Below are 25,054 nucleotides of genomic sequence, written 5' to 3'. Positions count from 1 at the left end.
AGTAACCCGCCAACTTCCCACACAGCAGACACACAGTAAAGCAAGGTGTCTGAAGAGCAACAGCCTATTTTTACAGATAAATGTCAAATTATGTAAGAAAAATTAAAAGAACTTAGACCAATGGAAGAATCCATTAGTTTGGAAATTGCAGCAATTCTCAATACAATGGAATTCAGTTGACTGCCCGACTCTCTGTGCCCTTTAATGAAAAGCTGTCATCACAATGACAGAAAACAAGTGATCGGAGCCTGTGTTAGTTTAAATCTCTTTATTAAAAGGGGCAAACCTAAACAACAAAGCCTTTTGAGGCTATGCAGAGTTTATTTATACTATGTTACAAAGCATTGGAGTAAAACAAGTTTAGGCCTAAATTCACTGGTCATTGAGTAGAATATATTTGGGGTTCTGATGGGGTTTCACAGTTGAACTAAGCTCATGAAGCCTGTAAAGGTTATAATTATTCAAGAATCAATGGTCACCCCCAAAGCAAACTCCTCCTTTGGCAGCCTTTCCTTCCAGTTCTCTGCTGCCAATGACTGGAACGAATTGCCCCCCAAAAAAAACACACAATTTTTTTTTACTGAAGCTGGAGACTCATATCTCCCTCACTAACTTTAAGCAACAGCTGTCAGAGGAGCTCACAGAGATCACTGCACCTGTACATAGCCCATCTGTAAAAAGCCCATCCAACTACCTCATCCCCAATCTGTTATTTATTGTTTTGCTCCTTTGCACCCCAGTATCTCTACTTGTACATTCACCTTCTGCACATCGATCACTCGTGTTTAATTGCTAAATTGTAATTATTTAATCACTAGGGCCTTTTTATTGCCTTTACCTCCCTTCTCTTACCTCATTTGCACACTGTATATATATACTTTCATTTTGATTTGTTTAACACTTTTTTGGTTACTACATAATTCCATATATGTTAATTCCATATATGTTATTTCATAGTTTTGATGCCTTCACTATTATTCTACAATATAGAAAATAGTACAAATAAAAACCCTTGAATGAGTAGGTGTCCAAACTTTTGACTGGTACTGTAATTATGACAGGGAATACGGTAATTCAGAGATTAGTTAAAATAATTAAAAATCCACTGGAAACTCCTATGATCCATGAATCACACTAAACTAACAGATCAGATGAGGAAAAACATTAATCTTGAAAGCAAAGGAAAGCTGGGAAAGCAAGCAACATGTTTTTTTATGGCCAAATCACCTTTAAGAAACATCAAATATGGAGTTGATTTGGACATTGTTTTTTTTTGTTTTTTAAAATCATGCTCACATGCCGCCCCCTCCCCCCCATCAGTTCCATTAATTGGTAGCTTGTAGTGGCTAAGGTTCACTGAGGTTTGTGGTGGCTGTTTAAAGAAAACTGTAGTCCATGGTTCAGTTTCGACTTGGCCCATATACTACTTTCAGGGTGAGGAACTATCTAACATCAAGTTGTAAAATAGTGAACCACTCCGTTAACACTCAATGGAAATGAGCATTGGGCCCCCATACAGAATATTGCAATGGTGAAGCACTAATAGCTCAACCACCTCAGTCCACACGTCAACTGATCAAAGTTCCTTTGTTATCGGCTTAGCTGCAATTATGACTATACAAACAGAGCTCTTGAACGGCAAATCACAGCTTGGTGCAATAGAAATTGGGGAGGGGGAATCAGCTCGGTGACCTGACAAAACACTGCAGAGACAGCAGATAGGCTATATAAAATAGTTGTGAATATGTCTATAAATAGTTTATTTCGGTCCTTAACTCTACAGTTATTAGTGCTAAATGAAAATACAGATGGCTATTTTATGGATTGGAGATTGAAAATATATTGATAATGAAATGGCAATGTAAGACTCTACACCTTCTCCCTATCAGAGGAGTATGGGTAGGAAGGGGTTAGGCTAACCCTATCCCTTTAAAAAAAATGTTTTTAATTATTTAATTAGGTCAATCAGTTAAGAACAAATTCTTCATTACAATGACACCGTACCCCGGCCAAACCCCAACCTGGACGACGCTGGGCCAATTGTATGCCGCCCTATGGGCCTCCCAATCATGGCCAGTTATGATACAGCCTGGAATCGAACCAGAATCTGTAGTGACACCTCCAGCACTGAGATGCAGTGCCTTAGACCACTGCGCCACTCGGGAGACCATGACCCACGTGACGTGGGGAGTTGTGTGGGAAAAATATTATTCTATATTCCATTATATTCTTAGCCTACTATACAATTTAGGCTGTGTGTGTTGACTGTGATCAGGGTAAGTTGTTGTCTGTTAAATGAACAAAATAACTATGGATTTCATGTGCATGGCACAGCCATGTAGTACATTAGAAAATACATTAGTAGTCATCTTTAAGGACCTGCCTAAACAAATGTATAATGGACCTCTTTGTGATGGTGTATAAAATGAATAAAATGAATTTATTAAAATAGACGTGCACCCGTATCGGCCCACGCCTCTTTCCACTCCTTAACTTGCTGACATGTGCACGTTAGGTATGAAAAGGTTTATCCCAGCCAAAGCATGTGGTAAGAACGGGACTATATGAATTTATTCCTGAAAACGTCAACTGATTTTTGTTTTTACAGGCAACATATCGTTTACATATGTATAGATTGCATACTGTACTGTTAGTGATATTTGGGTTGTTAGATTTGTTTCCGACATTTCTTAAAAATATACAGTACTCGTCAAAGGTTTGGACACACCTACTCATTCAAGGGTTTTTATTTTTACTATGTTCTACATTGTAGAGTAACAGTAAACACATCAAAACTATGAAATAACACATATGGAATCATGTAGTAACCAAAAAAAAGTGTTAAAGAAATCTAAATGTATTTTATACTTGAGACTCTTCAAAGTAGCCACCCTTTGACGGCTTTACACACCTTTGGCATTCTCTCAACCAGCTTCATGAGGTTGTCACCTGGAATGAGTTTTAATTAACAGGTTTTCCTTCTTAATTTGTGGAATTTCTTTCCTTCTTAATGCGTTTGAGCCAATCAGTTGTGTTGTGACAAGGTACGGGTGGTATACAGAAGATGGTCTTTTACCAAATAGGGCTAAGTCCATATTATGGCAAGAACAGCTCAAATAAGCAAAGAGAATCGACAGTCCATCATTATTTTAAGACATGAAGGTCAGTCAATTCGGAAAATGTCAAGAGCTTAGAATTTCTTCAAGTGCAGTCGCAAAAACCAAGTGCTATGATGAAACTGGCTCTCATGAGGACCGCCACAGGAAAGGGAAGAACCAGAGTCACCTCTGCTGTAGAGAATAAATTCATTATAGTTAACTGCACCTCAGATTGCAGCCTAAATAAATGCTTCAGAGTTCAAGTAACAGCATATATCAACATCAACTGTTCAGAGGAGACTGCGTGAATCAGGCCTTCATGGTCGAATTGCTGCAAAGAAACCAATACAAAAGGACACCAATCAGAGAAGAGACTTGATTGGGTAAAGAAACACGAGCAATAGACATTAGACCGATGGAAATCTGTCCTTTGGTCTGACGAGTCCAGGGGCGACCAGTCATTCAGAGCAGGTGGGGCTGGCCTGTTTTGCATATTATTTTGGCATTAATACGTGTCACATATCAATTTGTAAACAATGTAAAAATATATAATTTAGTTTAAAAAGTTAAAAGGTTGCATACAAACATGGTCTCATGTTTTCTTGAGTAAGGCAGCTCCAAAATGCAGGTGTTTCAGCCTAGCTCAGTGATTTCTGTTGTGGTGGGGCAAGCCAGCAGAAAATACGGAGCATTGTGCCGTGTTTGGCTCAATGTTCTGTCACACATGGGGACACTACATCACCGCCAAGTCTAATGGTAGAGCTAGAAAAGTCTAGCCCCTTGGATGCTGCCATAGAGTTACAATAGAAGTGCCCATCCATGAAGGAACAAGGTCATTGGCCACAGATAAAATGATATCAAATCACATATATGTACAGTAGCATTGATTGGACTGATCATGTCGTCAACATACTTTCAAAAATCTTAGCTAGCAGTCATCATGAATCAAATCGACAATCTACTGGCAAATAATTTTTAAATGTTGTCATAAGAAGAGAAATTATAGATAAAAAATATCAGTGCTCATCTGCCATTGGACATAAACATTACGCAACAAGTTGAAAATCGCAACTTCAACAATGAGTGGTTTGGAAGGAATAAGTGACAGCCAGTGGCTAACTGCTAGCATTGCAAAGAAATCACTAGCCTGCTATTCAGTAGAGTGTCTGTGTGGTCCCAAATCTGGGATTAAGGGTTCTTTTCCAAGTTAAAATTCTAAACATTCAACATTGGCCATGCTGTCAATGAAGCATGATTTGTGCTGCGCTCAAAACAACTTAATTCGGAACTATGAGGTCTTGAACTCCCTGAAGTGAAGTTACCTGGGAAGCCGGGAATAAACAAGCTCCGACTGGGAAAATAGGTTATGAACGGTCATCCAACTCGGAATTGTAAACCCAGCCTTTTTCTAAGGCTACGACCTAACATCATCATGATTCAACCTTGATTTTTTTCTCCGACTTCCAAGTTGTTTTCAAAGCACCATAAATGCAGAGAACACCAGACTTTGATTACAAAATTTGCCCACGAAGGACTGCCACGCCACCTTCCTGTTCAAGTGAGCACAGGACAAGTTGAGTCCAAAAATGTATTTTATGCTGCTGCATAAATTAATGTAATATGCCAGGGAGATATGTAACACTGTAGCTAAGAAACTAATACTAAATGTATGTTGTGAAGTAAGCCGTTAGTAGCCCATGTGCCTCACCCTAATAATTTGGTCCCTTTCCCACTCTTAAATTTTGCCTACTGTTCTGATTTGGTGGTGCACATGAAGCCTATAGCCTGTTTTAGAGAAATGTACAGTAATCATTGAATATTATAAGATCTTTCATTGTCTGCCTATATGCCCCCTTCATTTATCTTACGGTTCTGACTTGGTGTACAGGGAGAATACTGGAAGAACGACCCATGTTCTGAATGCTGTCGCTGTACATTAAGTGATAAACAAATAGTTATATTGACTATGTCCGTCCTAGCTCTTAATCAAAATGACGAATTGCCTCTTATCTGCTTGTCGTCGCCTTATGCCATAGTTTGTACATCTCAATTGTCATCAGAAACCACATTTGCTTAAGCAAGTCAGCCATATCAGCAAAAAACAATTTAAAGGCAGTAAATGAGGCTGAAAGAACTGTTTCACTGCCAGACAAGGCTCAGCTGATAGCCAGGTGTAGCATTGGTAAGATGCTGTAGCATTGGTAAGACAGCTTTATGTAGGCCCTAACAGTTTGTGGGTATCATTTGTCACCATTATAGTGCAATTAACGCATTGTTTAGTGGCTTTGCTGGCATGGGTTTACCCCACCAAGATTTAAATGCCAAAATCGCCAATGGCTCAGTCTAAATTTGAGATTTTTGGTTCCAACCGCCGTATCTCTGTGAGACGCAGAGTAAGTGAACAGATGATCTCTGGTGGTTCCCACAATGAAGCATGGGGGAGGTGGCATGATGGTGCTTTGTTGGTGACACTGTCAGTGATTTATTTAGAATTCAAGGTACACTTAACCAGCACGGCTACCTCAGCATTCTGCAGCGATTCGCCATCCCATCTGGTTTGCGCTTAGTGTGGACTATCATTTGTTATTCAACAAGACATTGATCCAAACCACACCTCCGGGCTGTTAAGGGGCTATTTGACCAAGGAGAGTGATGAAGTGCTGCATCAGAGGACCTGGCCTCCACAATCACCCGCCCTCAACCCAATTGAGATGTTTTGAGATGAGTTGGACCGCAAAGTGAAGGAAAAGCAGCCAACAAGTGCTCAGCATATGTGGGAACTCCTGCAAGACTGATGGGAAAGCATTCCAGGTGAAGCTGGTTGAGAGAATGCCAAGAGTGTACAAAGCTGCCTTCAAGGCAAAGGGTGGCTACTTTGTAGAATCTCAAATATATTTTTGATTTGTTTAACACTTTTTTTGGTTACTACATAATGCCATGTGTTATTTCATAGTTTTGATGTCTTCACTATTATTATACAATGTTGAAAATAGTACAACAAAAACAAAACTTGAATGAGTAGGTGTCCAAACTTTTGACTGCAATGTTAGGAGTAAGTAACATAGGCAGTTTCATGCACCTGCTATAACATCTGCTAAACTGTGTATGGACCAATAAACTTTGGATTGGATGACTAAGTCAATTCAAACATGGATAGCATTGGCTGTGACACCCTGTCCTGAGCAAATTATTAATTTCTGAGTCAATGAAATCAGTCAATTAGGCCTACATAAAACTCATCTGTGCAGACTGAGGTTCATTTAACAAATTCATTTCAATGAATGAACTTAAAATAATCACCAAGATGAGACATACAAGAGCAGAGCATCGTGATAAGTCTGTACCCATAAACATTATGAACATCGATAGTTACAATGGCAGTAAGGAATCACTAGTCATTTGAAGCATGGCTTGGCACGTATATGCATGTGCGCTCCAACTTGCTTTCTCTACATTTAGCCAAGATTTAGCTACATCTCCCAGAAAACGTGCATAACGTACCAAAAAATGTGGAAACTCACGGTAAACAGTCCTCAAAAACGATTCAATTAAAAAGTTATTGGACTTTTATCCCCCACGACGAATCACGAAACCGTGAAAGTTGCCGAGTGAGATGAAAAGGCCAGCCCTTAGTAGCATTGATTAGGACCTGCTGCTGTTGTGTTGGTAGTTGGTAGCCCATTTGCTGCGATGGCGGTTGGACAATAGCCGCTGGGTAGTTAAGATATGCAAATTCAATGCACTGTCACTACATTGGAATGTCTGTGGCTAGTGTTTCACGAGGCAATTAGTTTGACAGTGGCCTTGTCCAAATACTTACACTTGCGTTTTAAATAGTATGCGATAAAATAACGTTTTATAGTATGTGAAAATATTGTATGCTTTTAATTCCAGGATTTCACACACATTTCGGATTTTCATCTAGTAGGATTTTGCAGCGCACTATTGAGGAAGATTACGTATCTTTTCAGACCCACGTGTATGACAATAGCTGAAGGGACAAACAGTACCAAAATTAACGATTGGTGGAAAACAACGGAATTGGTGCATTCGATTATGCATTCTCGGTGGGATATACCCAGCATGCTGATATTTGTTGCTTACTACAGTCGTTTTTACTAAACAGTACGTTGTAAGTAGAATGCAGATTAAGTAGGCAATCTAGCATTGGGAATCTGTATATTGGTTAGACCCCCTGAGTTGTGCCTCATTCTGGTGTGTGGTGAAGGAAAATAACTCTACCACTATAGAGCTCCACAGTGGTGGTGTCGTAATACCCATAAAACCTTCTGGTCAAACAAAGAAATGATTCCAATCGTTTTTTCCACCACTCATTTTTCCCATGGGGAATTTTAGAAACACTTAACATATGGGCTGTGTTTCTTGTCAGCTTACCCCCGTGTGATGTTTTGATAACCATGCAAATCTCACTCGGGCAAGGTGACTTTTATCAATATATTCGGATCTATTTACTCTCAGAATTGAAAATACTAATTCACATCAAAATAGACCTCATGCAGGTATTGTGTAAATGTAAAACTTGCTCAAGACAGTTCACAAAATGTACTATTTAAATAAACGTAGGTCATTAATGAATTGCTAAATTTAACGAACAATAGATAATTATCCAGAGATTCTTACCTTTGCCTCAATTCGGCAGTCTCGTCCAGACATCATGCCATTTGTAGTTCTTTATGATAGCCACATTAGCAGCTAATTAACATTTCATTTTTGGGGGGTAAATACAGGTGACTATATTGATTAAAAATCCCCTTGTCCTAGAGAAGTGTACACGGTTATCAAAGCGTCATGCCAGGGTAAACCTACACGAAACACAGCCTATATTTTAAGTGTTTGTTAAATCCCCTATACTGTGCAAATTTGCCCATTTAAGGACCGCTGCGCCGCCTTCTTGTTCAATTGAGCACAAGGTGAGTGCAAAAATGGATGGTAAGCTGCTGCATAAATGATGTAATATGCCAGGGCGATATGTATACTGTAGCTCTGTCTTGGTTCCAGACAAACTAAACAACTTTTTTGCTCGCTTCGAAGACAATACAGTGCCACCGACAAGGCCCGCTCTCCTTCACCGCAGCCAATGTGAGTAAAACATTTAAATGCATTAACCCTCGCAAGGCTGCCGGCCCAGATGGCATCCCTAGCCGCGTCCTCAGAGCATGCACAGACCAGCTGGCTGGTGTGTTTAAGGACATATTCAATCAATCCCTATCCCAGTCTGCTGTTCAAAAGGGCCACCATTGTTCCTGTTCCCAAGAAAGCTAAGGTAACTGAGCTAAACGACTATCGCCCCGTAGCACTCACTTCCGTCATCATGAGGTGCTTTGAGAGACTAGTCAAGGATCATATCACCTCCACCCTACCTGACACCCTAGACCCACTCCAATTTGCTTACCGCCCCAATAGGTCCACAGACGACGCAATCACACTGCACACTGCCCTAACCCATCTGGACAAGAGGAACTTCCATGTAAGAATGCTGTTCATCAACTACAGCTCAGCATTTAACACCATAGTACCCTCCAAACTCATCATTAAGCTCGAGACCCTGGGTCTCAACCACTCAACGTCAACAAAACAAAGGAGATGATCGTGGACTTCACGAATCAGCAGAGGGAGCACCCCCCTATCCACATCGATGGGACAGTAGTGAAGAAGGTGGAAAGTTTTAAGTTCCTCGATGTACACATCACGGACAAACTGAAATGGTCCACCCACACAGACAGCGTGGTGAAGAAGGCGCAACAGCGCCTCTTCAACCTCAAGAGGCTGAAGAAATTCGGCTCGTCACCAAAAACACTCACAAACTTTTACAGATGCACAATAAAGAGCATCCTGTCGGGCTGTATCACCACCTGGTACGGCAACTGCTCCGCCCACAACCGTAAGGCTCTCCAGAGGGTAGTGAGGTCTGCACAACGCATCACCGGGGGCAAACTACCTGCCCTCCAGGACACCTACACCACCTGATGTTACAGGAAGGCCAAAAAGATCATCAAGGACAACCACCACCCGAACCACTGCCTGTTCACCCCATTACCATCCAGAAGGCGAGGTCAGTACAGGTGCATCAAAGCTGGGGCCGAGAGACAGAAAAACAGCTTCTATCTCAAGGCCATCAGACTGTTAAACAGCCATCACTAACATTGAGTGGTTGCTGCCAACATACTGACTCAAGTCTCTAGCCACTTATTAATTAAAAATGGGATGTAATAAATGTATCACTAGTCACTTTAAACAATGCCACTTTATATAATGTTTACATACCCTACAATACTCATCTCATATGTATATACTGTACTCTTTACCATCTACTGCATCTTGCCTATGCCGCTCGGCCATCGCTCATCCATATATTTATATGTACATATTCTTATTCATTCCTGTACACTTGTGTGTAATAGGTAGTTGTCATGAAATTGTTAGATAACTTGTGAGATATTACTGCATAGTTGGAACTATAAGCACAAGCATTTCACTACACTCACATTAACATCTGCTAACCATGTGTATGTGACCAATGCAATTTGATTTGATTTGAAGAATGTAATGCTAAGTGTATGTTGTGAAGTAAGGTGTTAGTAGCCCATGTGCCTCACCCTAATAATTTTGTTTATTTTCCCCTCTTAATTTAGCCTTCTGTTCTGATTTGGTGGTGCACATGTAGCCTATAGCCTGTTTTAGAGAAATGTAATCATCAAATATTGTTTGAGATTTCATTGTCTGCTTATATGCCCCCTTTATTTATCCTACGGTTCCAACTTGGTGTACAGGGAGTATAATGGAAGAATGTCCCATGTTCTGAATTCCGTCGCTGTACATTTTCAAAAGAGCTGAACAAATAGTTATATTGACTGTGTCCGTCCAAGCTTGCTCATTAATATCTTAATCAAAATGACGGATTGCCTCTTACCACTTGTCATCCCTTTATGCCATAGTTTGTACATCTCAATTGTCATTAGAACACATTTGTTTAAGCAAGTCAGCCATATCAGCTATGTTTTTTTAAAAGGCAGTAAATGAGGCTGAATGAACTGTATCGCTGCCAGACAAGGCTCAGCTGATAGCCAGGTGTAGCAGTGGTAAGGTTTTGGTCACACCTATATTGATCAAGCCACACCTCACCACACCCACCAAATTGGAGCAAATGTACTGCTACGGCAGTTGAAGTACAGTGCGTGGTGTTTTGAGGAAACGTGTCATTCAGTCAGAGCCACAACTTTGGTTTTAGAAGTTGGGGGGACATATAATTTATTTTTTTATTTTTAGATCAGCTTACTTGGACACAATATAGCTAGGTCACCCCGTCCTGCCCCTATGGGTCCACAGCCCTGTAGCGCCCCAACCCAACACACCCCACTCAGCTTTAGGATCTTATTGGTTTCAGGTGTGTTAGGCCAAGGCCAGAGTGATCAGAAGAATAGCGCTGGAGGGGATTGCTGCTGTTTTACCGGCTCCTAACAAACTGTGCTATTTTATGTGGTTTAAAAAAAACGTATTTTGTACATAATGTTGCTGCTACCGTCTCTTATTACTGAAAATAACTTCTGGATAGCAGAACAGCGGTTACTCACTTCGCACTGGACAAAGATTTCTCTTTAATGAGCCCGACGCGAAGGATATACTGCTTCTCCGAGACCAGTCCCAAATCCCTGTCGTTCGCGTGAAGAAAAGACGGAAATACAGGGGGCGGAGATCAGGGTACCTTGTGAGAATTTGTCGGCGAATGGGTAACCCGCCACTACCTTCTGTTCTATTGGAAAATAAACTGAATGATATCCACTCTAGACTATCCTACAAACGGGACATTAAAAACTGTATATCTTATGTTTCACGAGTTGTGGCTGAATGACGACACAGATATTATACAGTTGGCCGGTTTTCCGTGCATCGGCAAGACAGAACAGCTACATCTGGTTAGATGAGTGGTGGTGGTGTCTTTTTGTCAATAACAGCTGGTGCGCAATGTCTAATATTAAAGAGGTCTCAAGGTAATGCTCGCCAGAAGCAGAGTACCTCAAGATGAACTGTAGACCACACTATCTACCAAGAGAGTTTTCATCTATTTTTCGTAGCCGTCTATTTACCACCACAAACAGATGCTGGTACTAAGACCACACTCAATGAGCTGTATACGGCCATAACCAAACAAGAAAATGCTCATCCAGAAGTGGCACTCCTAGTGGCCAGGGACTTTAATGCAGGCAGACTTAAATCTGTTTGACCTCATTTCTACCAGCATATCACATGTGCAACCAAAGTGAGAAAAAAAACTCTAGACAACCTTTACACCACACACATATAAAGCTTTCCCTCGCCCTCCATTTGGCAATTCTGACCATAATTATATCCTCCTGATTCCTACTTTGAAGCAAAAACTAAAGCAGGAAGTACCAGTGACTCACTCAATATGGACGTGATCAGATGAAGCGGATGCTACACGACAGGACTGATTTGCTAGCATAGACTGGAATATATTCCGGGATTCATCAAGTGAAGTTGAGGAGTATACCACCTCAGTCACCAGCTTCATCAATCAGTGCATCGACGACGTCGTCCCAACAGTGACCATACGTACATATCCCAACTAGAAGCCATGGATTACAGGCAACATCCGCACCGAGCTAAAGGCTAGAGCTGTTGCTTTCAAGGAGCGGGACACTAATCTGGACGCTGATAAGAAATCCCGCTATGCCCTCAGATGAACCATTAAACAGGCAAAGCGTTAGTACAGGACTAAGATTGAATCCTACTACATGTCGTCAGATGTTGCAGGGCTTGCAAACTATTACAGACTACAAAGGGAAATCCAGCTGTGAGCTGCCCATCTGAGCCTTCTCAGATGGGCTAAATGCCTTTTATGCTTGCTTCAAGGTAAACAACACTGAAGCATGCATGAGAGCACCACCTGTTCCGGATGACTGTGTGATCATGCTCTCCGTAGCCAATGTGAGCAAGACATTTAAACAGGTCAACATTCACAAAGCTGTGGGGACAGACGGATTTCCAGGACATGTACTCCGAGCATGTGTGGACCAACTGGCAAGTGTCTACACTGACATTTTCAAACTCTCCCTGATCCAGTCTGGAATACTTGCATGTTTCAAGCAGACCACCATAGTCCCTGTGCCCAAGGAAGCAAAGGTCATCAGTCAACTAAAGAGTAGGCCATTTCTGTTTTGCTACCTTTACAACTCGGTGAAAGAGTGCAACACGTACACACTGAACCATGCTCAACTCTCCCATGCTGGTCCAGCCAGCCATCCAGAAGCTTTGCCTTCACACAGCCTGTCAGCATGCTCTGTGGTGTCCTAAAGCACCCCGGAGCCACGCTTTGTATCACATTCCAATGTTAAAACTGGGGGCGACCAAAATGAAATTTCAGTGAAAGTTGTGCCCCTGCATTCAGTACAAACTACTACTCAATGTAGAAAATGTAATATCTAACTGAACGCACCTCTGGCGCGCGCGTGTGTGTGTGTGTGTGTGTGTGTGTGTGTGTGTGTGTGTGTGTGTGTGTGTGTGTGTGTGTGTGTGTGTGTGTGTGTGTGTGTGTGTGTGTGTGTGTGTGTGTGTGTGTGTGTGTGTGTGTGTGTGTGTGTGTGTGTGTATGTGTGTGTGTGTGTGTGTGTGTGTGTGCGTGCATATGTGTGTGTGGATGGATGGAGAAGACTGGGAGGGAGGGAGTCATATTTCATCTAACCACTTCCCAAAATATTGCTAGTTGTCAGCTGCACTTATGTTAACCTGGAAACTGTGAGATTGTTTTCCATTATCCTCCTCTGAAAGGAACTTGTATGCCATCCAGGAGGAATGTACAGCGCAAGCCCTCAACTCCCAATCAAATTGGCACATTAAATTCAACTGACTTACCATAAATATTTTTATTTCAGTTCACCAATTAAACTAGATTCTTCACAATTGACTGTAAAACTGCAGCATGAGTCAGATACACATGTATAAAAGACTTGATGGGGCTTTCATAATTCATGTCCACAAGTTATTTTGCAACATGAGTGTAAGGCAATATCATGACAGATAATTTACCACAAAGGAGATGGTGGAGATCTCTGCAAAAGACACAACACTGCTATTGTTCACCTTTTTGTTCAGTAGTTCTTTTAAAGATAATTGCTTAACTTTTATTAAGTTTAAAACAAGATGAATATGCTATTTAAGCCTACCTATTTTATTAACACATACCACTTCAGTAATAGCATTTTAATTGCAATTACACAGCGGTGACTGTTTCAATTATTCCGCTTGTGTAATAACATAAACCGGTATGCAATTGCAAAGCTATAACTACATTATTATGCATTAACAATGTTACCAAAGAAATTAGTGTTACTACACAGGCATAAGCAAATGAATGTTACCCATATGTTTAAATTGTTTAGAAAAATATCTATGCATGAGGAGTTTGTTGAACCAATGATGTGTATAAACCCGGGATGACTGACAGGGGTGCTGTATTTGTAACGGCTTTCTTCCGTCGAAGGAGAGTCGGACCAAAATGCGGCGTGGTGGTTACTCATGTTCTTTAATGAAAAATGAACGATACATGAAATAACTTAATATACAAAAACAACAAACGAAACGAGAAAACCTATACAGCCTATCTTGTGACAACAAACACAGAGACAGGAACAATCACCCACGAAACACTCACAGAATATGGCTGCCTAAATATGGCTCCCAATCAGAGACAACGATAATCACCTGACTCTGATTGAGAACCGCCTCAGGCAGCCATAGACTACGTAGACACCCCACAAAACCCCAAGACAAAAAACACACCACAATAACCCTGGTCACACCCTGGCCTGACCAAATAAAGAAAGAAAACACAAAATACTAAGACCAAGGCGTGACAGTATTGAAGCCACAGCGCAGCCATCTTGGCACTCCTCAATTGTAAAAAATATTTTGGAAGCTATAGAAATACATTTATTAATGTCTACATTAGTTTCTGACATGTTTATTCCATTAAAGACACCTTAATGCATACTTTTACATTATATTATGTGAGCTAAACCTAAAAATGTTCCTTAATTTTTTCTTTTCTTCTAATGTTACTGTCCCCACTATATCAAAACAATACATAAATACATGTAATTTTGTCCTTGAAACATTTAATTGAAATACTGTAGAATTCCATACATTTCTATAGGGGACTGCTCTACTAGAGAGTGCCAATATGGCTGACTGGTGGCTTCAAAGCCTCTCCATGGCAAATACACAACAGCATCTGCAACCGAGGGTTTATTTATGTCATTGGTCTGAACAAATGGTTTATATATACACCAGCTGACTGATTGGGGGCTGTTTTGAAGCCACGCGCCTGCATCCAGGCACACCCCCACCGTTTAAATATTTAGGAAGATATAGAAATGCATGTATTACTATCTACATTTGTTTTTGACACTTTTATTCTATTACAGACACATAATGCATACTTTTAAATTTAAAGATGTAAAATAAAAAATATATAAAAACATTTTCCTGACAGTATAATTTATTTTATAGTACTGATGTTACTATCCCCACTACAACAAACAAATACTTAAAGTAACTGCCCAATGTTTCCAGATTTCTATGAAATATGACCTATACTTATTGAAGGGAAGTAATTTCCCTTGAGAGAAATAGTTTTCCCTCCAAAAAATTGTTATATGTATGTTAAAAAGCATATTTTCTGTGGGCGTATACTAGTCATTAAAAATATTCATGCAAGTAGTGTTTGGCTAGCTCATCCCTCCTCTAGACTGCTGATTGACCAGCTCATCCTCCTCAGGGAGATTACATCAGGTCGTAGCTCTAGAAAGAGGCCTGAGTTCCTGACTTACAATTCTGAGTTGGATGACTGTTCAAAACTTATTTTCCCAGTTAGTTTTTTCCTAAATTCCCAGTTGTCTTGAACTCACTGAAGTCAGATTTCCCAATTCTGAGTTAACAGTTGTTTTGAGCACAGCAGAAATCATGCTGGATTGACGGCATGGCCAATGTGGAATGTTTATAATTTTAAGCTTGGAAAAGAGACCCAGAAACTGAGAATACAATCGCAAATTCAACAATGACTGGTTTGGAAGGAATCAGTGGCTAACTGCAAGCATTGCAAAGCAATCACTAGCCTGCTATTCAGTGAATAGTATCTGCAATCCAGAGTTTATATACATCATTAATCTGAACACATTGCATGATTTTAAAGTTCCTTCTGCCCTCTGCTGGCTACACATTTTATACATGGGTTACACAGCGAAAATAATCTATACCATATCAAGTTATCTGTCCCATCTACAATGCAACAATACACAAGTGTTGTTGTTCAATGAAGGGTCAAGGGAGAACCATGGAAAGGTCATGGCAAAGTCCAAAACCTCAAACGCAGGGTAACATGACAATGGTTCCCCTTAGAGGTACTACTCTGAAAGGCTCTGACTCAGTGTTTTGTGAAAAGCTATAGTGTCGTCTTGTTTCTACCATTGTTCATAACTGAGTACTTTGTTTAGTCAGGTTGGAACAACTGTGTGCAACATTGGCGTAAACATCATTCTGTCCGATCTGTTAAATCACAGGAATTGCAGCCATGCTCATGTATGATCAAATGGAAAACGGAAAACGTCCTTAGTTCAAGAGATCAAGACACATAGGTGAAATGAATATGTCATTTATTTTAGAATTAAAAAATGACAACCGGCATTGTGTATGAATATACAACTTTTAGAGTAATCCTTAACTCCAATAAAACAATCTGAAATAGTAATATAATAATTACATAGTTAAGAAAGGATTTAGCAAGGCATGAAGGTGGTAACATTCTGTTCAACTGTCAAAAAATAAGTTTGAAAAAACGAATCTGTTATGCTCTCTCCTTTGTGCAAATGCATCCAACTTTTCAGTGTCAATCAAATCCGTATCAATCAAATCAAATCGAACATGAACCACACAAATGTTTAGATATCCTATATGTCTCTGTGTCCACCTTAATTGAGGACAAACACGTTGTGAATTATGGTCCCATAAAGAAGTTAAGTTATTTCAAGTTGTAGAAACAATATATGAAAGAGCAGGGCACAGTAGGCTCATAATTACATTGAACAATTAAATGGTTCATTTCAATTGTTCATACTGTTGTTATAACCAATTTATGTAGACCTACAAGAAAATGATTGAACACAGTTAATGTTAAGAAGCATTTTTGCCACATATTTGATAAACCAGTCATACATTCAATCAGTCTGAGAAAGTGCTTTTGATAGAGAAATATGTATTTGATTTCTATTGATAAATACATACTATAAAACAGCAGTCACGCTGGCATAACTAGGAGTATAACACATATACAAAGCATCACAACTGACACGGTATGTGACAGAAATGTGCAAAGTCAAGTGAATAGTTCTAAATTAGTAGTACACATTTTGGGGGGGGCAGGGTAGCCTAGTGGATAGAGTGTTGGAATAGTAACCGGAAGGTTGCAAGTTCAAACCCCCGAGCTGACAAGGTACAAATCTGTCGTTCTGCCCCTGAACAGGCAGTTCCTAGGCCATCATTGAAAATAAGAATTTGTTCTTAACTGACTTGTCTAGTTAAATAAAGGTAAAATTAAAAAAGGAAGGCACAACAAGTTGTTTTCTGTGGTATACTGTCATAAAGCTATTTGTACTGTAAATGTCAAGTTTCCATTATACTATTTAACATAAATGTTATACTATCAGCATAAATGTGAGATGAATAAAGTCATCTGTCTATGCTGCTTAATCGTTGGGTCAACAAAATATTATTGCTAGCTGTGACACACAAAGCAAATCTTTTGAAAATCTTTGCATTTAAAAAAAAATAATGTCACACTTAACATTTCCACAAAAAAACTATTCTGACCAGCAGTGTATTAAAATAAGGACATCAGCCCATTTTAAATAGAAATATATGCTCATATAAGCTTAGCTGATTAACCTCAGTACACATGCAAAAATGCTTCTACAGTGCCTTCAGAAAGTATTGATACTCATTGACTTATTCCACATTTTCTTGTGTTATCAAAATGGATTACATTTATATTTTTTCTCACCCATCTACACACAATACCCCACTATGACAAAGTGAAAACATGTTTTTAGAACTTTTGCAAATGTATTGAAAGTGAAATACAGACATATCTAATTCACATAAGTATTCACACCCTGGAGTCAATACTTTGTAGAAGCACCTTTGGTGATGATTACAGCCTTGAGTCGTCTTGTGCAAAGCTGATACAGACATACTCATCTATATTTGGGGATTTTCTCCCATTCTTCCCTGCAGATTTTCTCAAGCTCTGTTAGATGGAGAGTGGCGGTGAACAGCGATCTTCAAATCTTTCCACACATTTTCAATGGGATTCAAGTCTGGGCTTTAGCTGGGGGCCTCAAGGACTTTCACATTCTTGTTCTGAAGCCATTTCAGCATTGCTTTTGCTGTATGCTTTGGGTCATTTGTCCTGTTGGAATGTACATTTTTGCCCGTCTGTTGTTTGCACTCTGAAGCAGGTTCTCATCAAGGAGTTGCCTGTTTTTGGCTCCATTCATTGTTCCCTCTATCCTTACCAGTCTCCCAGTCACAGCTGCTGAAAAGCATCCCCATAGCATGCTGCTACCACCATGCTCCACGGTAGGGATGGTGTTCAATGTGTGATGAGTTATTGCTGTTTTTTCTAGACTTAGCACTTTGCATTTAGGCCAAAACTCAAATTTTTGTCTCATCAGACCACAGAATATTTTTGTATTTCACTTGCCTTTTTGGCAAACTCCAGGTGTGCTGTCGTGCCTTTTTCTCTGGAGTGGCTTCATTCTGGCAACACTATAAAGCCCAGATTTGTGAAGTGCTGTAGACACGGTTGTCCTTCTGGCAGGTTCTCCCATCTCAGCCAAGGAACTGTAGTTCTATCGGAGTGGTCATTGTGTTCTTGGTCACCTGCCTTACCAAGGTCCTTCTTGCCTGTTTGCTCAGTTTGGTCAGACGGACAGCTCTAGGCAGAGTCTGGGTAGTTCCATATTTTTCTTTATATCTCAGAGATCTATGGACAGTTCCTTTGACTTCTTGGTATAGTTTCTGCTCAGACATGCAAGTTGTAGTGACATCTAAAGGATGATCAAAAGAAATTGGATGCACCTGAGCTCAATTTGGAGTGTTATAGCAAAGGAGTGTAAATACTTATGTTAAATGAATTATTTCTGTATTTGATTTTCAATCAATTTGCTTATATTTCTAAAAACATGTTTTCACTTTGTCATTATGGGGTTTCGATTTTGAATTCAGGCTGTAACACAACAAATTGTGGAATAAGTCAAGGGGTATGAATACTTTCTGAAGGCACCGTATATAGTGCCACTGCCAAATAAGGGTAATTTGTCTTGTAACCATAAGTGGAACCATTTTTGAAGGTTCTATAAAGAACCATGTTCATGAGGTTCTAAATGAAACCTTTATGGTGCTATAAAGAGGGTTAGCCATATTATATTACCTTTAAAATAACATGTTAATATTGTGTTAATTTACAAGTTGAATCAGGTGTGCTAGCTTTGGACCGGCTGGGTGGTCCCTGAGGAGATAATTGAGATTTAGTCAACCGTTGACACGAGGCCTTACATAAGTCTCTCACAAGACACTATTACTGGCCAGTCATATTTAACATGCAATGACACAATACAACAGATTATGTCAACTGGAATGACACTCACTCTCGGCTGCACAAAAAGAGCTGTGAGAAAACCACGCCCCAAAATATTAGAATGAGCCGCCTCCCCTACATTTGAATTATCACTAAAAGATTAAAGCACCGTTTTCTGAACGGCAAAGAACCATTGAAGAGCTCAAATGGTTATTTTGAGTCCTTATGGTTCCACATAGAACCATCACCCTTACCAAAGAACCCTCTTTTCTAAGTGTGTTGATGTAAATACTAAAACATTTCCAGTTTTGTGCTCAAAACCTCACAGTAACATTTGCATGTAATATTGCTTCTTTGGTTTACATAACACTCTTGCCTGCTGAACATTAACATCATATTAATTGATAACCTTTCATTTATTCCTGGAATCAAATATTTGTCTGATGCGTGGTTCACGGTTCTTTCTTGGGTGTGTGTTGCTGTACCACTTCCTTAGAGCCACACCACAGGTACTGACGACCACACAACATGCCCCACCGAGACTCCACATGGTGGGCTTACGGTTGAAAAAAAAGAACTGGAAAATAAAGGCCAGGACCACGTCAACGGTCCTCATCAAGGCCACAGGGCCGGCCTTCTCAATCTGAAGTGCTTTGGTGAGGAACGTTTGGCCAGCAATACCCAGGATTGCTATCAGCATAAGGATCCACCTGTCTCTCCCACAGAATGGAATGGTCCATTCACCAAGTATAAACAAAGTGATGACACACTCAATGAAACCAATGACCGCATAGTACCACACAGACAGATAGTAGTGGACACTTTTGCCCATTTTCCTGAGTATAACTAAAGTGCAGGCTGCTCCTAACGCTCCACCGAAGGCTGCAATAGTCCCCTTGAGATGATTGGTGTAGTCTCCCTCTATTCCCTCTCTACGAGCACCAAATATGAAGGGAGGCCTGGCTATCATTATGACACCAGCCAGTGTGAACACAGTGAAGACACAGTCCCAAATTGTGCATTTCTCTTTGAGGAAGATCCAGGCTAACAAGGCGGTGAACACTGGGTTGCTGAACATGATGACTGTTGCATCAGCCAGGGGCATCTGCTGAACTGCATAGAACAATAGGATCATGGCGTTGGAACCCAAGAACCCTCTCATCACCAAATAGATCCACTTGTCTCTTGGTCCAAGGAAGCCAGTCCTGAAAAACAGAAAATTGATAGGTTAAATATTTGTATGGGATTATCAAGGTTCAAGGGGTCAAGTGGTCCAATATAGTATAAATACAGTTATGTAATAACTTACTTGTAATAGATAAGCATAGGCATCACAAACAGCATCTGAAAGAAGCAGCGAATGGCACTGATTTCTACAGCATGGACTCCATCTATTGTCTTCACCAGAAGAACTATAATGGAGAAGAATACTGTTGCCAGCAGGCCATAAAACAGGCCCAGTCCTGGACAATGTTTATTCTCTGAGGACAGAGGGAGAAGGACACATGAACTGGTTAAAATAGCTTGAATGGAACTGAACATTAACCTACTAAGAGGGAAGTAATTTAATGGTTGTTTGTCTGAGATGGGGAAGAGGTACAGTACTCAAATGTGATATCAAATGCCACTTTGTTGAAAAGAATCCCTGCCTAAGCTTAGTTACTGGCAGCTTCTTGACAAATTGAAAGCTGCACAGTGATTTTAGGTGTTGAATATTATTAGATATATCTATCTACCTGGGAGTTGGCCTGTCACACACTGTACCTACTGATTACCCATGTTTATTGTCAACATAGAAAGAGGGCAATGAACCAATGTCCCCTAAATGGAGGGAGACTCAAATTGAACAGGAAGTATAAGAAGGGGCCATTTTAGCCTGTACTGACTAGATATATGGAAAACAGTGTGGAAGGATGCAGAAGAGCATTACTCATCTGAGAACAGACAACACCATTGTTAGACTTCCTTGTGAGTTTGATTAACACCCTGTGGGCACTGTAGGTGCTCATTCTTTCCCATTTTGTAATCATACCTTAAATCAGGGGTCTCCAACAGGTAGATTGCAAGCTACCAGTAGCTCGCAGCGCACCTACTGTATCAATAGCTCGGCCAATCTATTCTGAAAGTACATTCATTTTTTTCATGTGTTCCATCTGTCATAAACATAAAGCTCCCGGCTTCTATCCAATCAAAGTCACATTGACAATATCCCTGGTTAGGCACTTTGGTCTTAAAAAGTCAAACGTAACACAGTCTGCCAATTAATTTCCAGCAATATTTCCTCTGTCTGTTTGGTGTGCACGTCTAGCTAGGCTGTATAGCTGGCTATTTGTATGTAACCAGGTCAGTTGCCCCAGTATCTCTGTCTGAGAGACCTCTCTAACGCCCAGGAAGCTCAGATTCAAACTCCCATTCACCAGCTCTGCAAGCGTTATAAACAACAGAAAAAATGCCTCTTCGGCACCACCATTGTATTGAGCTGTTGTAGACCTCCGACGTGTGTGTGGCAGAAATATGTGAATTACATTTGCATTTTTTTTTCTCGGTTACTTGTACATTTCTATTTAGACCTTTTTTGGAAGTACATACATACAGTGCCTTCAGAAATGATTCACACCCCTTGACTTTTTCCACATTTTGTTTTGTTCCAGCCTGCATTTAACATGTATTAAATTAAGATGTTTTGAGGCCTACTAAGTGGTGCAGTGGTCTAAGGCACTGCATCGCAGTGCTAGTTGTGCCACTAGAGATCCTGGTTCGAGTAGCGGTGCACAATTGGCCCAGCGTCGTCCGGGTTAGGGGAGGGTTTGGCCGGGATGTTCTTGTGCCATCGCGCACTAGTGACTAAGGCATCTCAGGGTTTGAATCTAGGCTGTATCAAAACTGTCCGTGATTGGGAGTCCAATACAATAGGCCTAGCATTGGCCTAACACGGAGGATTTCCAATGCCTTGCAAAGAAAGGCACCTATTGGTAGATGGCTAAAAATAAAAAAGCAGACAGTGAATACCCCTTTGAGCATGGTGAAGTTATTCATTACACTTTGGATGGTGTATCAATACACGACAAAGATACAGGCATCCTTCTTAACTCAGTTAAGGAATCCTCTCAGGGATTTCACCATGATGCCAATTGTGACTTTAAACAGTTACAGAGTTGAATGGCTCTGATAGGAAACATGGAGGATTAATCAACAACATTGTAGTTACTCCACAATTCTAACTTAATTGACAGAGTGAAAAGAAGGAAGTTTGTACAGAATACAAATATTCCAAAACATGCACCCTGACTGAAACAAGGCTCTAAAGTAATATTGCAAAAAATGTGGCAAGTTATTCACTTTTTGACCTGAATACAAAGTATTATGTTTGGAGCAAATCCAACAAACACATTACTGAGTACCAACCTCCATATTTACAAGCATAGTGGTGGCTGCATCATGTTATGGGTATGCTTGTAATTGTTAAGGAGTGCAGAGTTTTTCAGGATAGAAAATAAATGTAATGGAACTAAGCACAGGCAAAATCCTAGAGGAAAACCTGGTTTTCTGCTTTCCACCAGACACTGGGAGATGAATTCACCTTTCAGCAGGACAATAACCTAAAACACAAGAAGACAGTGAATGTTCCGGGGTATACGAGTTTCAGTTTTGATTCTACAAAGTATTGATTCAGGGGTGTGAATACTTGTGAATGAGACTGTATTTCATTTTCAATACATTTTGCAAAAATGTCTAAAAACATGTTTTCATTTAGTCATTATGGGGTATTGTGTATAGATGGGTGAGAACATTTTGTAACACAACAAAAAATGTCATAAGTCAAGGGGTATGAATACTTTCTGAAGGCACTGTACTGGCCGTAACGGGAGTAAAGGAAGATAGTTGATCAGTGAAACATATTTGTTGAGTACAGAATGTATTTTGATATTATAACACTTGCAGAGCTGGTGAATGGGAGAGCTTCCTGGGTGTTAGAGAGGTCTCTAACGCACATCAATTTTTGTAGTTTCTCTATGAATAAGTGTAATATGAGAGTAAAAAACAGAAAAGTCCCATACCAGGATTTTTTTACTGAAAACAGAATTTGGGAAAACACAGAAGATTATTTTATGGGGCCTGTCATTCCAAATGCCGTTTATTAGCCATTACACTGAGTGTACAAAACATTGCCCTCAGAACAGCTTAAATTCGCTGGGGAATGGACTCTTCAAGGTGTCGAAAGCGTTCCACAGGAATGCTGGCCCATCTTCCCACAGTTGTCAACTTGGCTGGATGTCCATTGGGTAGTGGACCATCCTTGATACACACGGGTAACTGTTGAGCGTGAAAAACCCAGCAGCATTACAGTTCTTGATACACTCAAACCGTGTGCCTGGCACCTACTTATCATACCCCGTTCAAAGGCACTTCAATCTTTTGTCTTTCCCATTCCCATTATGTACATATTCTTTATCCCCTTACACTGTGTATAAGACAGTAGTTTTGGAATTGTTAGTTAGATTACTTGTTGGTTATTACTGCATTGTCAGAACTAGAAGCACAAGCATTTCGCTACACTCGCATTAACATCTGCTAACCATGTGTATGTGACAAATAAAATTTGATTTGATTTGATTTGATTTCAGTGAATGGTATTCGCCCTCTGAAAGGCACACATTCTCCATTCTCTCAAGGCTTAAAAATGCTGCTTTAACCTGTCTCCTCCCCTTCATCTACACAGCTTGAAGTGGATTTAACAAGTGACATTAATAAGGGATCATAGCTTACACCTGGATTGACCTGGTCTGTCTGTCATGGAAAAAGCAGTTGTTCTTAATGTTTTGTACACTTAGTGTATCTTACCAGGTATAACAGAGCAACCTCTTGTTACCAGGGAAGAGGGGAAGAGTTGCAGGGTAGAGAAGAAGACAAGAATGTTCCTATTTGAAAGCTATATATAAAAATATAAATAAGTAGCTACTACACATTTTATAAGTAGGAAAGGTTATAAAAAATGATAGACAAGGTTGGAGACCCCTCCCTGCCTATTAAATTATAAGGGAGAAACTCATGTTACATGTTTTTAAATAAATGCCCACCATCCTAGAGGTTTGAGCTACATCATATAAATAATCCTGGTGGGAAATGTTTAAACGGATTACTATTCAAAAATTCATAATCAAACAGATTAAAGTGGGGGTGAAGCGGCCACAATGATGCAATGTAGGCTATTAGCTAGTTTAATCTGAAATAGTTCGTGAGGCAATGTTTATTACCAGTATAGTAATTAGAGAACCACGATTAGGTCCGTTACATAACGTGCTGCTACGGAGGTCGTCATTGGCTACTCCGCTGGTTATAATTTCTCATTCCCATCTACCTCAAAAGGTCATACAACTTTACCTAGATGGAAGCAGATCCAGTCATAAAATGGACTGTGTTAATAAACCGCAAACAAGTGTGTTCAAGTGGTTACGTTGGTAGACCTCTAAAGATAGCTAGCTAAATTATATAAATGATCTCTAGTTTTAGCTTGAAAACTACCTTTGACAACTGTGTCTCCTGGGTCCGTTGAGATGGGATCTCCGCCGCCGCCAATTCTACAACACAAGGGAGGACACACTCTTTGCTTCGCACTGCTTTCCACTGTTCTAGTCCTTGCCTCTTCATTACCCCGCTCATCATGACTGTTATTTTGTAAATTAATCCTCTCAGTAGTGTGTTCATCGTCGTCGTCATCGCCAACTTTGTGAAATACAACTTTAATGTCCCCCTGTCTAAGGGGAACGGCCGATAGAACTCTGTCGTCTATACTATTACTGTGCTTCAAATCCCCCATTGTAAAATGCAACTGCAACAGGTGAGCATCTCTTGGATGTATTTTACACCCTTTATGTCTGAGGGTGAGTGAGTTGTCAGACCGGTTTAATATGTAACCTTAGTGGCCACTGTAGTAGCATGCAATAGTTACTTTAACCACGGGGGACAGCTCCAGCGGGCAGCTCTCCGGGGTCATGGCTAGAAAGGATCTTTTGGTGGCAGGTTAGGAAAATTCGTTTTGGGGTAGGAAAAGAGTTAGGGGTAGTTAAAATGCACACACACAAAAAAAAACTTTTGACGTTAATTTGTCAAAAGATGGATCCCTAGCCGCGCTCAAGCAAATGACATACCGGTAAGGGGCAAGCCAGTTGGCCAACCAAAACGTTACCCTAAATACCGGTCTCGTTCAAAAAACGGTTCAACCTACACCTTGTTCAAAAAATATGAAAGAATAGTGGACATCATTGGGGTACTAAACTAAAGTGCT

At 40.3% G+C, this 25,054-nt stretch overlaps 2 protein-coding genes across 3 annotated transcripts in view; both read right to left on the bottom strand.

Moving 5' to 3' along the window:
• The window catches only part of LOC124040014 (1-phosphatidylinositol 4,5-bisphosphate phosphodiesterase epsilon-1-like), an 83,885-nt gene extending 77,099 nt beyond the window's left edge, over positions 1 to 6,786 (bottom strand). The window contains exon 1 of one of the 2 annotated variants that reach the window (XM_046356713.1): positions 6,600 to 6,786. The gene's annotated coding sequence lies outside the window, so the exon portion shown is untranslated. The remainder of the gene's footprint in view (positions 1 to 6,599) is intronic. The other variant, XM_046356711.1, reaches the window with a different exon arrangement.
• A 12,379-nt stretch (positions 6,787 to 19,165) lies between these two features.
• Positions 19,166 to 24,655, bottom strand: slc35g1 (solute carrier family 35 member G1). The gene is made up of 3 exons (XM_046355189.1): positions 24,292 to 24,655; positions 20,078 to 20,249; positions 19,166 to 19,973 (listed from the first exon to the last, which is right to left on the bottom strand). Exons 1-3 carry the CDS (start codon positions 24,584 to 24,586, stop codon positions 19,181 to 19,183), a joined length of 1,260 nt encoding a protein of 419 aa, XP_046211145.1. The 5' UTR covers positions 24,587 to 24,655; the 3' UTR covers positions 19,166 to 19,180.
• Between the last annotated feature and the right edge of the window lie 399 nt (positions 24,656 to 25,054).

The sequence above is a fragment of the Oncorhynchus gorbuscha genome, linkage group LG07 (assembly GCF_021184085.1).
Source record: "Oncorhynchus gorbuscha isolate QuinsamMale2020 ecotype Even-year linkage group LG07, OgorEven_v1.0, whole genome shotgun sequence".
NCBI classification, from domain to species: Eukaryota; Metazoa; Chordata; class Actinopteri; order Salmoniformes; family Salmonidae; genus Oncorhynchus; species Oncorhynchus gorbuscha.
Note: the sequence above shows the minus strand (reverse complement) of the source record. Positions and strands in the feature narration are given on the sequence as shown.

Bases quoted from the DNA above. Each gene is read 5' to 3' on its own strand.
- slc35g1 (XM_046355189.1), bottom strand. From the start codon at position 24,586: ATGGGGGATTTGAAGCACAGTAATAGTATAGACGACAGAGTTCTATCG. The intron at 20,250-24,291 runs GTAGTTTTCAAG...CTCTGTCCTCAG, and splicing joins AGGAGACACAGTTGTCAAAG to AGAATAAACATTGTCCAGGA. The intron at 19,974-20,077 runs GTAAGTTATTAC...TCTGTTTTTCAG, and splicing joins CCTATGCTTATCTATTACAA to GACTGGCTTCCTTGGACCAA.